Source organism: Chionomys nivalis, chromosome 8 (genome assembly GCF_950005125.1).
Source record: "Chionomys nivalis chromosome 8, mChiNiv1.1, whole genome shotgun sequence".
Taxonomy (NCBI): domain Eukaryota; kingdom Metazoa; phylum Chordata; class Mammalia; order Rodentia; family Cricetidae; genus Chionomys; species Chionomys nivalis.
In genome coordinates this window covers 77,265,866-77,279,544 of record NC_080093.1, presented here as the reverse complement: position 1 = coordinate 77,279,544, position 13,679 = coordinate 77,265,866, and the positions used below count along the sequence as shown (strand labels likewise).

The 13,679-nt window shown below is 45.6% G+C and overlaps 1 protein-coding gene across 2 annotated transcripts in view; it reads left to right on the top strand.

Annotated features, from left to right (window-relative positions):
• Positions 1 to 10,298, top strand: part of Acsm1 (acyl-CoA synthetase medium chain family member 1) — a 41,814-nt gene extending 31,516 nt beyond the window's left edge. For both annotated transcript variants that reach the window (XM_057778131.1, XM_057778132.1), the window contains exons 8-14: positions 1,250 to 1,373; positions 4,011 to 4,091; positions 4,552 to 4,653; positions 6,856 to 6,983; positions 7,904 to 8,003; positions 8,427 to 8,546; positions 9,991 to 10,298. In XM_057778131.1, the coding sequence (XP_057634114.1) occupies positions 1,250 to 1,373; positions 4,011 to 4,091; positions 4,552 to 4,653; positions 6,856 to 6,983; positions 7,904 to 8,003; positions 8,427 to 8,546; positions 9,991 to 10,104 (769 nt within the window). In that variant the 3' untranslated portion in view covers positions 10,105 to 10,298. The remainder of the gene's footprint in view (positions 1 to 1,249; positions 1,374 to 4,010; positions 4,092 to 4,551; positions 4,654 to 6,855; positions 6,984 to 7,903; positions 8,004 to 8,426; positions 8,547 to 9,990) is intronic.
• The last annotated feature ends 3,381 nt before the right edge of the window (positions 10,299 to 13,679 follow it).

The following is a 13,679-nucleotide window of genomic DNA, read 5'->3' as shown; positions in this document are numbered from 1 at the left end:
GTTAGTTTATCTTCATTGCTATTTAATATCCTGTTTTATGAAAGTATCACAATTTCTTTGATCATCCTACAATTTTTGATCACAATCTTTGATCGAGATGGGGTTAACCTTTGCCTGGGGCTGTTGATGACCAGTGCTACACTTAATTGTGGCCCTCGCAGCCCAGGTGAAGATAAATAGGCTTTCTAATGTTTTTCTAGGGCACAGATCCCTAGGTCATGCAAGAAAACTTAAATACTTTCCAAAGTGTTACACCATATTATGCTCTCTTCGTCGAGATAAAGGATTTCCATTGTCCACATTATTTTCACCATCTGCTTCCGTCAGTTAATGTTTGACGGCCCAGTGGACGCATATGCAGTATTCTCTTATTGGAGTTTTACTTTTCGCTTCTTGGTTTTGGGGGGTTGCTCTTTAGCTAACTTGGAATCTTCCTGGATATGGGCATGTACATCTATTCTAGAAGTAGGAAGCCCCGACCTCTCTAACCCCAACAGACGGCTAGGCTTCAAACCGAGCCAACTCAGTATTTCCCTCCCGTTTTCCTCAAGTAATCTAATTATTGTTTTATGGGGTCCCTCTAGGGACATTCGGGAAATGGGAGGGAGACTGTATCTCATGATGTACCCAAGGTAAATGCCCACCGAAAGCACTGCCCTTAAACCCTTCTTCTCTGGATTTCTGACCTCTCTCAAATTCTGCTTCCTGTCCTCATTCTGTATTTTCCTACACATGGTCCAGCCTGCCATGATGTCCTACACGAGTCTTTTCCAGCCCTGACTTTCAGCCTCCACACAGAAATAGAAAGACCCTCAATCAGCACAGCGCACTCCCCATATAAGGCTCTGTATCACCCTAGTGTCCCTCGGGGGTCTCATCCCCTTCCTTTTAAGGTCTATCAAGGTGTCCACCTTGGATCCATAGGAAAATGTTCTAGCATGAGTTCTTATGAGTACCCTTGTCTCTTTGTTACATCGATATCCAAACCTAACCAAAGCATCACTGATATGCCCCAGCATCTTCAGCATCACCCACCGAGTCCCTGCTCAGAAACAGTAATGTACAGGACATTAACTTACAGACAGGGTGTGCCACCCATCTATCCAAGGCCATCAGTAGCATGACAGAAGGTGGATTTAGAAGTGAGCAAGCAGACAGAAGAATGCTCTCAATGACAGAGTGTCAAGCTCTCGATGCTTTATATTTCCAACAGAGCATCCGACGCCTGACATATTTGCCTTCCCTTAAGTCTCAGGTTTCCCACCCTGGAGCATTGCAGCACTGGTGGGGAGAGCCTGCTGCCAGAGGAGTTCAAGCAATGGAAGGAAAGGACAGGCATTTTCATTCACGAGCTGTATGGACAGTCAGAAATGGTAGGTGAACAGGCCCCTTCTGCACCATTTGCATGGGCTCAGCTACAGAGCACAGCCAACGTTTTGCTCATGACCCGGGGTGTGCTGGGGGCTTCTGTGTGTACAGCACTGCTTAAAGTCAGTGGAGAGCTTTGGAGTCAAGGATACACTACCCAAATTGGCAGGGGAAGAAATGTACAGCTCATCAACTTACTGAGAAACCAATGCATTGAAAGTTCTCGGGTGAAAGTTAAAAAGACACTTTTATGCTATGCCTGGGATTGTTAGCTCAGAGAGTCACATGGGGAAGAGGAGGTGTTGGAAACAACGATCTCTCCTGTAGTTCGGAGACCATCAGCAGATCCTGCCAATTCCCCCATCACATGCTAGATCAACTACACGAAGAGGTGGTTGGGAACCGGCTTTCAAAGTTCATGTCTAGGTGTTGAGGAGGACACTGCAGGTTAAATTACGAAACTGTAGATTAATAATCAAAGACTTTCTGTATATACCACATGCACATAGGCATGTATTCCTGAGCACACACACATGCGCACGCTTAATGATATCCCAGAGTGTCACTGAACTAGAAGATGGTCATGGCATTTACAGTGTCATGTACCTTGTGACTCTCAAGGACTTCATTAGTCTTTCATTCCAACACATTTGCCATTAATGTCTAAAGTTATTTGAAGGCCACTTGTTTGTTCCCGGATGCTCAGTCCCGAAATAATCACACAAAAACCATATTATTTACAATACTGTTTGGCCAATAGTTTAAGCATATTTCTGGCTAATTCATATCTTAAACTAACCCATCTCCATTAATCTGTGTATCGCCATGAGGCTGTGGCTTATTGGGTAAAGTTCAGCATCCGTCTCCAGTGGGCCTACATGGCTTTTCCTGACTCTGCCTTCTTTCTCCCAGCATTCAGTTTAGTTTTCCCTGCCTGCCTCTAGTCTGTCTTATGCAGCTTCTTTATTAACCGATGGTATTCACAGCATACAGAGGGTCTAATGGCTGGGTGGAGCCACTTCCCAGTATCCCTTGAGCTAATAAAGGAATGTCTACCATTTCAGGCCCTAAAATACATTGAACATTTGAGACATTGTTCACAAATTTGTCTGCTGTTTATTTACCAAAACAAACAAACAAAGCAGTAAGTTGATTTGCTTCCAACCTGAAAAATTGTTATGACTTTGGACCTGTTGTTGAATGGCTTATAGAGACATTAGAGAGAGACAAGGAGAAGTGTGGCTGAGAACAATGTGCCTCACTGGTGACTCCAGCTTCTTTGTGCAGATGGCACTTTCTTCCTCCAAACACACTGCGCTCTTCATTCACTTATGCCTGTGTCCCTCACCTACAGTGACAGCAATGGCCTCACAGACCTGCAGTAAGAGCAATAGAGCAGCAGATGTGAAGAGCTTTTTCACCCAGAAGTTCAGCCCTTTCCTTTATAAACATCAAGACCATAAGTCTGTGGGTCAATCTTTCTGAATGTTAGCATTCTGCTTTCTGAAGTGGAAGTTATTATAATGCTATTATTGATGAATCATCATACATTAAGTTCTGGCTGCAATGCTAAGCCCGTAGGTCACACAAAAGTCGCTATGGTCATTGTGTATTTTAGGTAGGCGTTGTGCCAGACTCTAGGTGTACATAAGTGAATGGGACAGTCGGCACTCTGGGGATTTTTGTCCACTGAGGGAAACAGATAACCAAACAATACTCATAACGTCTGTGAACTTGAACTGCACAAAAATACTGTATGGAGAAAATACCACAGGATAAGAATGCTCTATGGATTCCCCTTGGGATTTGAATAATAATACTAAGTAATAATCTTTCACTGGGTGTTTGATGTGTACCTCACACTGTATTAAAAAAGTTTCCCCATAGAGTCATGTGTGCTGTGTATACTCATAGCCTGTCACTTAAGAAGCTAAGCAAAAGATCCCAAGTTCAAAGCCAGTTGGAATTCACTGCGTAGCGAGTTCCAAGCCCACCTAGGCACAATAGAGAGACCTTATCACAAAATACCAAGAAAGGGGGAGGGGAGAGTTGTTTTCATACATTTTTAAACACAGTGAGAAATAAGTGTGCCCCTTGCCTCTTTTTGACAAAGGAGAAGACCCACTGGGTAAAGAAGACTTTACCATGTGCTGGAAAGCACTCAAAATAGAGAGACAAAGAACTACAGGGAGGAGTTGAATTCACTGGGAAGGCAGATGATACCGAGGAGTCCTGGCAGAGGGAGTGGCATAAAAATCTAAGCCTTCTCAACCTGTCCCCAAGATGCTGAGGAGGGTTCCCAGCACTACCCAGTAACCAGGGGGATAAGCATGGTCAGCAGACTCACAGCCTTTCTGTGGCAAACTCACACACCCTGGTAGGCATTCTACACCCCACCTGAAATGCCACTGCCTCGGTCTTACCTATTTTGTTTCTATCTTTCCCTCAGTCACTAGAGTCTATCAACCTTACACATAGTACAGATGCAGCTCATATTGGGAATAACAAGTGTCCTTTGGATAGAGTTGGGTCAACGCCTATATCAAGCCTATAGCCTAAATCCTAATCTCAATAAATGGCTTCTATCAGAGGTCATGTGTGTGACCCGGCTTTGGCCAACCTTGGTGTTTTTTTGTGAACAGGGGCTAGGCCTTGGTGTCTTCCGGGATATGAAGATCAAGAAAGGCTCCATGGGGAAGGCCATATTACCCTTCGACTTCCAGGTCTGGTCTTTGGGTGCGGATAGCTTAACTGGGGTTGGAGTCATGTGTGACAGCAGGTAGTGGAACAAGCCACACTCCCAGGCTGGTCACCCTGCTCCCTGCCTCCCGTTTCTTCCTGATTTCCGGGGCGAGCTTCGGTGAGAAGTGTATTTATTACTGTGGAACCTGATGCAGCTTGTCTGGCAGGGAGACGCATTGCACATGATAGGTGTGAGAGAATAATAGATAATACCTGCAGGGGATACTGTCTTCCAGTTTGAAGACACGGCAGTAATATCTAGATTCCCGTGAAACAAGGAACCCCGGGTCGTGGGCTCCATATTTCCTGATTTGAAAGAATTTGACAGTTTTGTTCTCTTGTCTGACAGTTTCTCCATGAGTGGCTCCCATTTATCCTGTTAGGGTCATGGGAGGGGCCAATCAGTAGCACATAGGGCTGAGCGGTCGCTTCATGTTCCAGATCATCGATGAGAAGGGTAACATCCTCCCACCCAACACCGAAGGCTACCTCGGCATCAGGATCAAGCCCACCAGGCCTTTAGGCCTTTTTGTGGAGTATGAGGTAATGGTACCCCACCCCGTCCTGCCTCAAGAGTGTGTCCAGGTTGTTCTGCATCCTGAGACTTCTTCAAGCCATCTTCTCTTCACGCCAACCTGAAGAAAGCCATTTTAATTTAACTACACGCTAAGTCCTCGGCACGTTATCACAGCTCTTTCTGTCCTAGCCCACTCGGGATTTAAGAGCTAAGTGATGGGGGCGGAGGAGGATGGTCCTCAGCATCACCAGTCTGGTCCTCCATTAAAGTCCAACCGCCCCTTTGCTGAGGGAAAGCTGGGAGTGGTCCATGTCCTGCCCATGCCAACTGAGTAGAGCAGTAGAGTCTGCATCTTTTAGGTGTCATGCATGTCCTGAGCGAGAAACTGGGGACTGTGGAAAGCTGGGTTGAATCATAAGAAAACCTCCTGAAGTTCCCGATCTAACAAACTCTGATATCCTGGTTAGACGTGAACCCCAGGAGGAATTCATAGGCTTCAAGATGGACCATGGATAGGTGACCAGACTTCAACCAATCTCAGACTCCATCTCCTTTCTCCAAACGTTTTTCACCTGAAGCTATGGCTGTCTTCACACCACAGCCTCGAGGGGCGTGCCTGTGGGTATTTTCATAGATCCCAAGTTATTCCAATAGGCAGTTTTGAGAGTCTCACACACATGCACATCCATGACTCCCAAACCTAGGTATCATATATTATATATAACATATAATATGTGTGTGTGCTTTAATTTTCCTTTTCTTCCTTTTAGAGTTTTGTTTCTGGGAATTTAAGACTAAGAGTCATGTTCTTGTTTTGGTAGCCATCACATAAAGCAATGCCCCCTGGACCCCATGATTAAGCACTTCTTCAAGGAGACCTCGATTTTGTAATTTGTTTTGAAGTAAAGTCGAATATAGAATTCACTCCTCCATTTTCAAGTGTGCACGTCAGTGGCATTTAAAGATTTCATGACAGAGTGAACCCCTCATATCATCTGTCTCCAGAAAATCTACACCCTAAACAAAAACTCTGTATTTATTGCACAGATAGACCCACAGCCTACCCTTCACCCCCAAAATCTCGTTACCTCTCAGCCCTTTTCCGACTTTGTGAATTTGCCTGTTTCAGAAAATTCATAGCAGTGAGATCATGTGGCACACTTATCTCACGTTCCTTAAGTTTGGAAGCTTTTTCTGCCCTAATGTATTTGAACACCACCCCACCCCCTCCTCTTCTTCAGAACTTCTGACAGTGCATTCCTGGCAGCTTTGATAAATCCTACAAGTCCCTTAGGCTCTGTTCACTTTGTTACATTACATTTTTTCCTCTTGGGATTTTATTTTTTTTTCAGTTGCTATACTTTCAGTGACTTAGTTCTTTCTGCCTGTTTTAATATGCTTTTAAATCCTTCTGGTGAATTTTTTTAAATTCAGTTGTTTTCCATATTTGATCTTTACCCATTTTATGTGTGTTGAATTGTCAGCTGGAGCCCACACAAACATTCAGTTATTATGTATCAATGAAAAAAAAATCCCTAGAGATTAGTTGTTGTCAGGGGTGAGAACTGGTGAATGGGGGAAGGATGGAGCAGAGAGAGGTGAGAGTGCTTACCAAAGCCTTGGGAAGGGTCTCCTGGTGATGGCGCTGCTCTGTACATTGATTGCTATGGTAGGATGAGGAGTCCATGCCTGTGAGCAAGTTACATAACACACACACACACACACACACACACATTTAAACCACAGGAAATCTGAGAGAGATCAGAGGATCAATGTCTATATCCTGACTGATTGGGATATTGGAGGAGACTAGATAAAGGGCGTATCGAATTTCTAGGTACTGTTCTTATTCTTCTTAACTTTACATTGTACTGTAGTATCATAGGAAGCCCCTGCCTCACTGGATTCAAGTGAGAATCAGAGAATCAGGTTAGGCAGCACTTGGAGAAGGGAATTCACTCGCTCCTGCCTACTGATCCCCCTAGGCTGTCCCAGCACTGCGCATACTGAGCAGAATAAAACCAGGGTTCTCACTAGAATGGAGACTCAGTCTGTGGAGAGTCCACAAAAGTAAGATGCTGTGTTTTAAATATGATCATGGCTGGAGCTGCAACCCACAGTGTGGACTTGTCCCGGTACCAGGTGCAGAATTCAGACCCAGATGTGACCCCACACTCATCAGCTCTAAGCTCACTGCCTTCACCAAGGGCATTTCGCTCTCCTTGCAGAATAACCCGGAGAAGACAGCTGAAGTGGAATGTGGAGACTTTTACAACAGCGGGGACAGAGCCTCTGTTGACGAAGACGGCTACTTCTGGTTCTTGGGCAGGGGTGACGACGTCATCAATGCTTCTGGGTAGGTGAGGCTGGCCCTCGGCTGGCTCTTTGACACCCTCAAATGCCTCAAGGCACCTTGCCTGCTTGATATTCCTTCATGCCTTGGTGATGGGACCGTCAGCCTGACTCTGCACAGAGCTATGTCTCAGATATCCTGGGTGCGTGGACACCTCCACATCCCTGTAACCAGAAGATAGAATCAAAGTGAAGTTCAAGGGGATAAAACATTCCACAGCGATGAGAAGGAACCAAGAGGGTAGTGACACAGGCTTATAATCTCAGGTACTCAAAAGACTGAGGCAAAAGATCCCAAGTCCAAGGCTGCCTGGGCAACTGACTAAACTATCTACCTCAACTTTTTAAAGGGGGTTGAGGATACCCTTCAGTGATAAAGAGCTTGCCTTCCATGTGTGAGGGCCTAGGCTCAGTCCCTAGTACCGTGAAAGGAAGGAAGGAAAGGAGGGAGGAGAAACAAAGCCCAGAAGATGAAATAGCACGCTGAGAGGACCCAGCCTTCTCTAGGACACAACGTGAGGATCTCAAGGGTTCTGGTGCTGAGAGGACCCAGCCTTCTCTAGGACACAAGTGAGGATGTCAAGGGTTCTGGTGCTGAAAGGACACAGCCTTCTGTAGGACACAACGTGAGGATCTCGGGGGCTCTGGTGCTGAGGGAAGCTACTTGGGCCAAACACTCCTCAAGGAGCCATCATTCTGCCACCTCCTTCACAAGAGACACCAAGAAAGCCATCCCAGGAACACCTGAGTCAGGTAGTTTTAGGACTAAATACTTCATGGGGGCGTGTCCAAAATACTAGTATCGAGTCTCTGGCTGTCTATGACCTCCACCCTCGGTGTCAAGTGTCCATGACCCTCAAGTACAAGGTGTAAGGTTAAGTTCTCTGCAGCCCTGGCATCTGCTCAGAACACTTGCTTCTCCAGGTACCGCATCGGGCCTTCCGAGGTGGAGAACGCCTTGGCGGAGCACCCTGCGGTGGCAGAGTCGGCCGTGGTGGGCAGCCCGGACCAGAAGAGAGGAGAGGTAGGAGGACACAGAAGCCAGCTTGCAGGGACTGGAGAGAAAGGGGGTGGGGCGACTTCCAAGGCCTTAGCGTGCCGAAGCTAGGAACTGAGGATGGTTCCTGGTGTGTGCACTTAACACGGTTTGGTCACCAGGGGGCGCAGAAGCTTTGTGACACCCCCCCCCCCCCCCCCCCCCGTGAGGAATAAAGTATTGTGCCCATTTAACAGAGATGGAGGTTAAGGTGAGGCAAGGCCAGGTGTTTTTCCAAGGCATGCAATGGAAATGGGGAGGACACGGCTTCGAACCTGGCCCTTTCCTTTCCCACATAACCCTTAGTCTCAAACATCAACTCAAGCTACAGTGGATTTTTCCATTCAGTAAACACTGTCTAGCAAGCTCTGCAAGCCGGCACGCATCTGAACCTCCACTTCCACTCTGAAGGTGGTGAAGGCGTTTATTGTCCTGACCCCGGAGTTCCGGTCACGCGATCAGGAGAAGCTTGTCAAAGAGCTGCAGCAGCACGTGAAGTCTGTGACAGCACCGTACAAGTACCCCAGGAAGGTGAGCAGGGCTACACGGACCCAGCTGGTGACTTCAGTTTCTGGGCTCCAGCCCGGAGCAGCCATGGTGGGGTGGAGGCGAACAGTGAAGTCAGCCAAAAGGTTTTGTTTCTTGGGGAAATCTCTGCTCCGTACCAGAAAGGAACTAACTGATACACACTAATCAAAAGAAGAAGATCAGAAAAGCATCCAAAAAAATGAATTTTTAACGTTACTTATTATTCTATAAAATTTAAGAAGTCAAAATTGATACTTTTAAAATGTGATTCATAGTAAAAAATTAAGCCATATTTTCAAACACAATAACATACATACATAAAGCAAACAAAAAGAAACAAAATATTTATTCTTAGAACATAAAATTATTTTGGGATGCGTCTTTTGCTACATTCATTTTGAGTGCCATGTGCAGTATGTAAAAAAAAAACAATAATAGTGAAATGATTTAGTCACTAAATTGAAATTTTTTTCTATAATTTAAGAGGATGGCAAAGATTTCTTTTAATTTTATTTCTCATTCTGCTACATAATATTTTTGTCCTTTATTTTTGAGATGGTGTCTCTTTGTAAACCAGGCTGGGCTAGAACTCATTATGTAGCCAGACTGGCCTCAAACTGTCAATCCTCCTGCCTCAGCCTTCTGAGTGTCAGGATCACAGGCATGTACCATCAGGTCGAGTTTCATATTATTTTATCTTTGACATAAAATACCTTCTCAGTATATTAAGAGAAAAAGCAAGCTTTGAAGGAAGATGCATAGTACTGTCCTGCTGGTTTAAAATAAGAGACAAGCCTGTCAGAAAGTCATTGCTTCCTTCCACTGTAGTGCATCCCTGCATCATCCCCATGCTCACCAAGGCACACGTTAAGAAGCTGCAGGGCTAACAAGTGTCGTGTTCTAGAATACTGTGTGTGCGTTCTAACCCCAATGCACTGCAATTCGAGCCTGACCGCAGTCCAAGAGCATGTGTGCATGTTTGATAGAGACGAAACTGAAGCCACCTGAGGCTGCACTCTGTAAGAGGAGGGTTGGAATTCAAAAGGATGTGTGACAGCAAGGTCACCCCTCTGCATTAGTCAAGCACAATGCCCCAAACAATGGAGGTTGATAGTCCCTTGTTCGTGTCTATCGCGGCTCTTCTATAACCTCTGCCCCATATCCCTCACCCTGGGATAGGGTAGCCACAGAGGCACCTGCCTCGTCCTGGCTCCAAACTCTTCTGACTGGAGAGGACACGCTCCACTTCCACTCACAGTTCATGGGGCAAAGCAAGTTCCATGACTACACCCTCCTTCAGGAATCAGGAGAGACCTGCAGGACTCAGTGGAGCCCATGGAGGTCACCTCAGGTGTCAGTCTGTGCAGCGGGTGGGGGTGGAGCCGGGCATGCGAACTCGAAGGAAGTCACAGCAGTTCTAAGTCAGGATGACTTTCTTCTCTTCCAGATCGAGTTTGTTCCTGAATTGCCCAAAACCATCACAGGCAAAATCAAAAGGAAGGAACTTCGAATAAAGGAGTTCAGTCAGAAATCAGCAGCAAAATCAGGAGCATCCCTGTGACCTGACACAGGTCTTTGACTGTTGGGGGTGGAGATGGGGTGGACTGTAGCAAGGGTAAGTTTGGAAGGGGAAAGCAAGACGCTCCACCAACATTTTTGTGTTTTCAAATTCAGCTACCACCCTTCCTGGAAGTCGTTTGTCCTTTCCATGGCCACAGTGAGCTCTCAAACCTGGCTTGTGGGCAATAAAATATTAACCTGAATAGCACCCTGTGTGGTCGCTTGTTGGAGGAGGCCACTTGTTTGTTTCTCAGCCACCCAAACTCCTGAAATAATTACACCACAAAACTGTATTATTATATGCAATAATGTTCAGCCAATAGCTTAAGCATATTTCTAGCTAGCTCTGATATCCTAAACTAACCCATCTCCATTAATCTGTGCATCACCATGAGGTCATGGCCTACTGGCAAAGTTTCAGAGGGTTCCAGTGCAGGCGTCTCTCCCCAGAGGCAGCTACATGGTTTCTCCTAACTCTGCCTACTATGTCAGTACATCTCTTTCAGTCCAGCTTTACTCTGTTGAGCCATTGGCAGAAAGCAGCTTCTTTATGAACCAATAAAAGCAACACATGGGCAGAAGGACTTCCCACACCATTTTTCCTCTTCTTTTTAAATAAAAAGGAAGGTTTTAACTTTATCATAGTAAAATTACATGTAACAAAACAGTTATCAAACAAGAATTACAGTTACACTATTTATATCTACTTTATCCTTTGTGTATAGGAAGGCTACTGATTTTTTTAGCTGACTTGTATCCTGCCACATCTCTGAAGGTGTTTATCAGCTGTGGGAGTTCTTTGGCAGAGTTTTTGGAGTCGCTTATGTACACTATCGTGTCATTTGTGAATAACGAAAGTTTGACTTCTCACAAACTCCATTTAAATGCTCCATATCCAGACTTCCTGAAAGAGTCAGAGCCATTTGTGCTGGTGAACCAAGAAGCCTGCTCCTAAAGAAGCCGTGCAGCCTTCTGTGGAGGGATGCCTTCCATCCATAATCCTAGCTGTCAATCTGAGACACTCCAGGGTTAGACTCTCCCCTTTGACAGCAGCTTCTGGAGGAGCCCTGAACATGCATTCCACAGCCAGGACATGGAGGGACAGAAGGAGACTCAGGCCAGAAGGAGATCCACTGAGCTCGGCCTCGAATTGGTGGCAACATTTACCTGCCAAACAATCCTGTTCCTCCTGCTTTTGATGAGTCCAGGATCTTTTTTTGCCCCACTCCCAAGCAATGCTGCTGCTGCTTCCTAACTTAACTTTACCTACCATGAGTGAGTGAGAGGCTCAGCTTCTGGGAACCCAGGAATCATGTAGGTATCCTCTCCCCCTGCACAAGGACCTAAGCCTTAAGCCCAGGCTTTCCTCCAGAGTGAACATAGGCATGAGAATGAGAACCTGATTCCCCAGGGGACTCACTCACTGCCAGGGCCCAGGACTCTTCAGCCAAGATTCCTTTACATACAGGACCTCTTTTCTCACTATAACCTCCTCTAGGGACCCAAAGCCCTTTTCCCCTTCTGGTCTTGAGTTCCGTGATTCTCTGTCACTCAGGTCCTTGAGGTCTGAGGTTGGACCATCTGGTATAACTAGAGGTTAAGAAGAGCAGAAGGAGAAATGTCCCCAGTCAGGGGATGTTGTGGGAAAGAACATCCTTTCTTCTTTTATCCCACCTTAGAGGGGAGTCATTATCGAGAGATTTCCTTCAACATCTGCCTGATTCTTGGATAGATACACACACTCAGGGGATTATACAGTTCAGCAAGCACAGAGCCAAGCAGAACATATAGCAGTCCCAGCCTTGCTTGGGAACACCTCCACAGCCCCGTACATGACATGATTTCTCATGTGACCTGCTGCTTTAGACTCCTATTGAAGGTGGTGTCTTCTGGATTCTAAATATGGTGCTGGGCAATTACCTCTGCAGGATATTTTGTAGGGCTACGGCTGGATGCCAAGAGAGTGTCTAATTAGAGTGGTCTTGTAGACAGGGTCACATGATCAGGGTGGGCATAGCGTGAGGAGTGTGGCTTTTGGTTCAGAAGATTTATAGGCCATGATAAAAGTGTGCCGTGCACATAGAACTATAGTGTCACTCCCCATCTCCAATAAGATGTTGGAATTATCAGATGTCATCGTCCTTATAGTAATGACTTCATCGTCCTTATAGTAATGACTAACCACACAAGTGACAAATAGAGGCACTGAGCTACAAACAAGGACATTGGCTCAACCTCATATACCCAACCATAGAATCTGGGCTATAAGCAAAGCATCTCTTGTTCCTCTACCTTACAAGACTTCCCTGAGCCTTAGACATAAGTCTCTCTGAGCCATTTTTCTACCTAGCTACAGCTCCTGCCCGGAGTCTGCTTCTTCATCTATGCCACGGGAATGGAGATGGTTCTAAGCCAAGAAACAGGGCTTGCAAGTGGGTCAGAAACAAGCTCTGCATAAATTTTAAGCTTACATTTATAATGTGCTAAAGTATGTTCACAGAAAGATTATGCAAAATAAAATGGATTGTATAGAAATTTCAACTAGGCAGCGATGAAAGTCTTCTTAAGGAAGCTAAGAACATCAGACCCAGGCTGCAAAAGTTATAGAAAACATGGATCAGTAGGGATGATGTGATTCTAAATAATAAGAAACCTTAAGATATTTAGAACACATAGCTACCAAAAAAAGTCATCTTTCACAGACCAGCATCAGTCTCTGAGAGCTGCCTCCCCTTGGCCAGCTCCAGTGGATGCCAGCAATCCAAGGAGACACCTCCGGCCTCCTGCTTCTCTCATGGCTAAGGCATTATTAGCCTTGTGTGTGAGAGCACCTGAATGAAGCCAATTCCTAGCTCGCCATGGCTCACCTGCTCTCGGATCCAACACTCTAACAATTGCTCCGAGTCACATTTTTTTCTCTTAGACTCGGTGACTTTTACCATTTAAAGATCAGGAAACATTCAAAACACACAAAGAAGATGACCTTCTTCTGAAATAATCACATTCTCACATCTTGAAGAAAGCTAAAGAGGGGTTAAAGAGACGTGAGCAGTGTGGGGTTTTCAAGTTTCATGATGCCACTCTTTGAGACTCTGAAGTGATGAATGAAGACAACTCCCCTGAGTGAGTTCCCCGTGGCTCTGATGACGTCCTCGACTGGTGGCCCCCGACTTGTCTCCACGTACCCTCAAATTCAGCACATTGATTCTGAACAATTTTCAAGACTGCAAGCTCAGCAGGGATACGCAGTCAATGGGTGAGACTTTGAGTCACAAGTGGAAAAGAACGGTCACTGCTCCACTGGGAAATGTGACCGCATAACCACAGCACAGAGCGGAGTAAGGCAGACTCGAGGGCCCATGCAGCACACGCCGTAAATGGGAAAGATCAAGCCATGATGGTAGAAAGGGGGCACGGCCCCTTGTGCAGTACTGTGTAGGGCAGATGCTGACAGCTCTCAAGTTGCTCTGGTAATACAAATTTCTCGAACATAATATCTATTGAAGGTTTGTAAATTTTTTTCTCCATGTATTTTTTATAGAAAAAGAGACCTGTAAAAAATGAATTATAGATAAT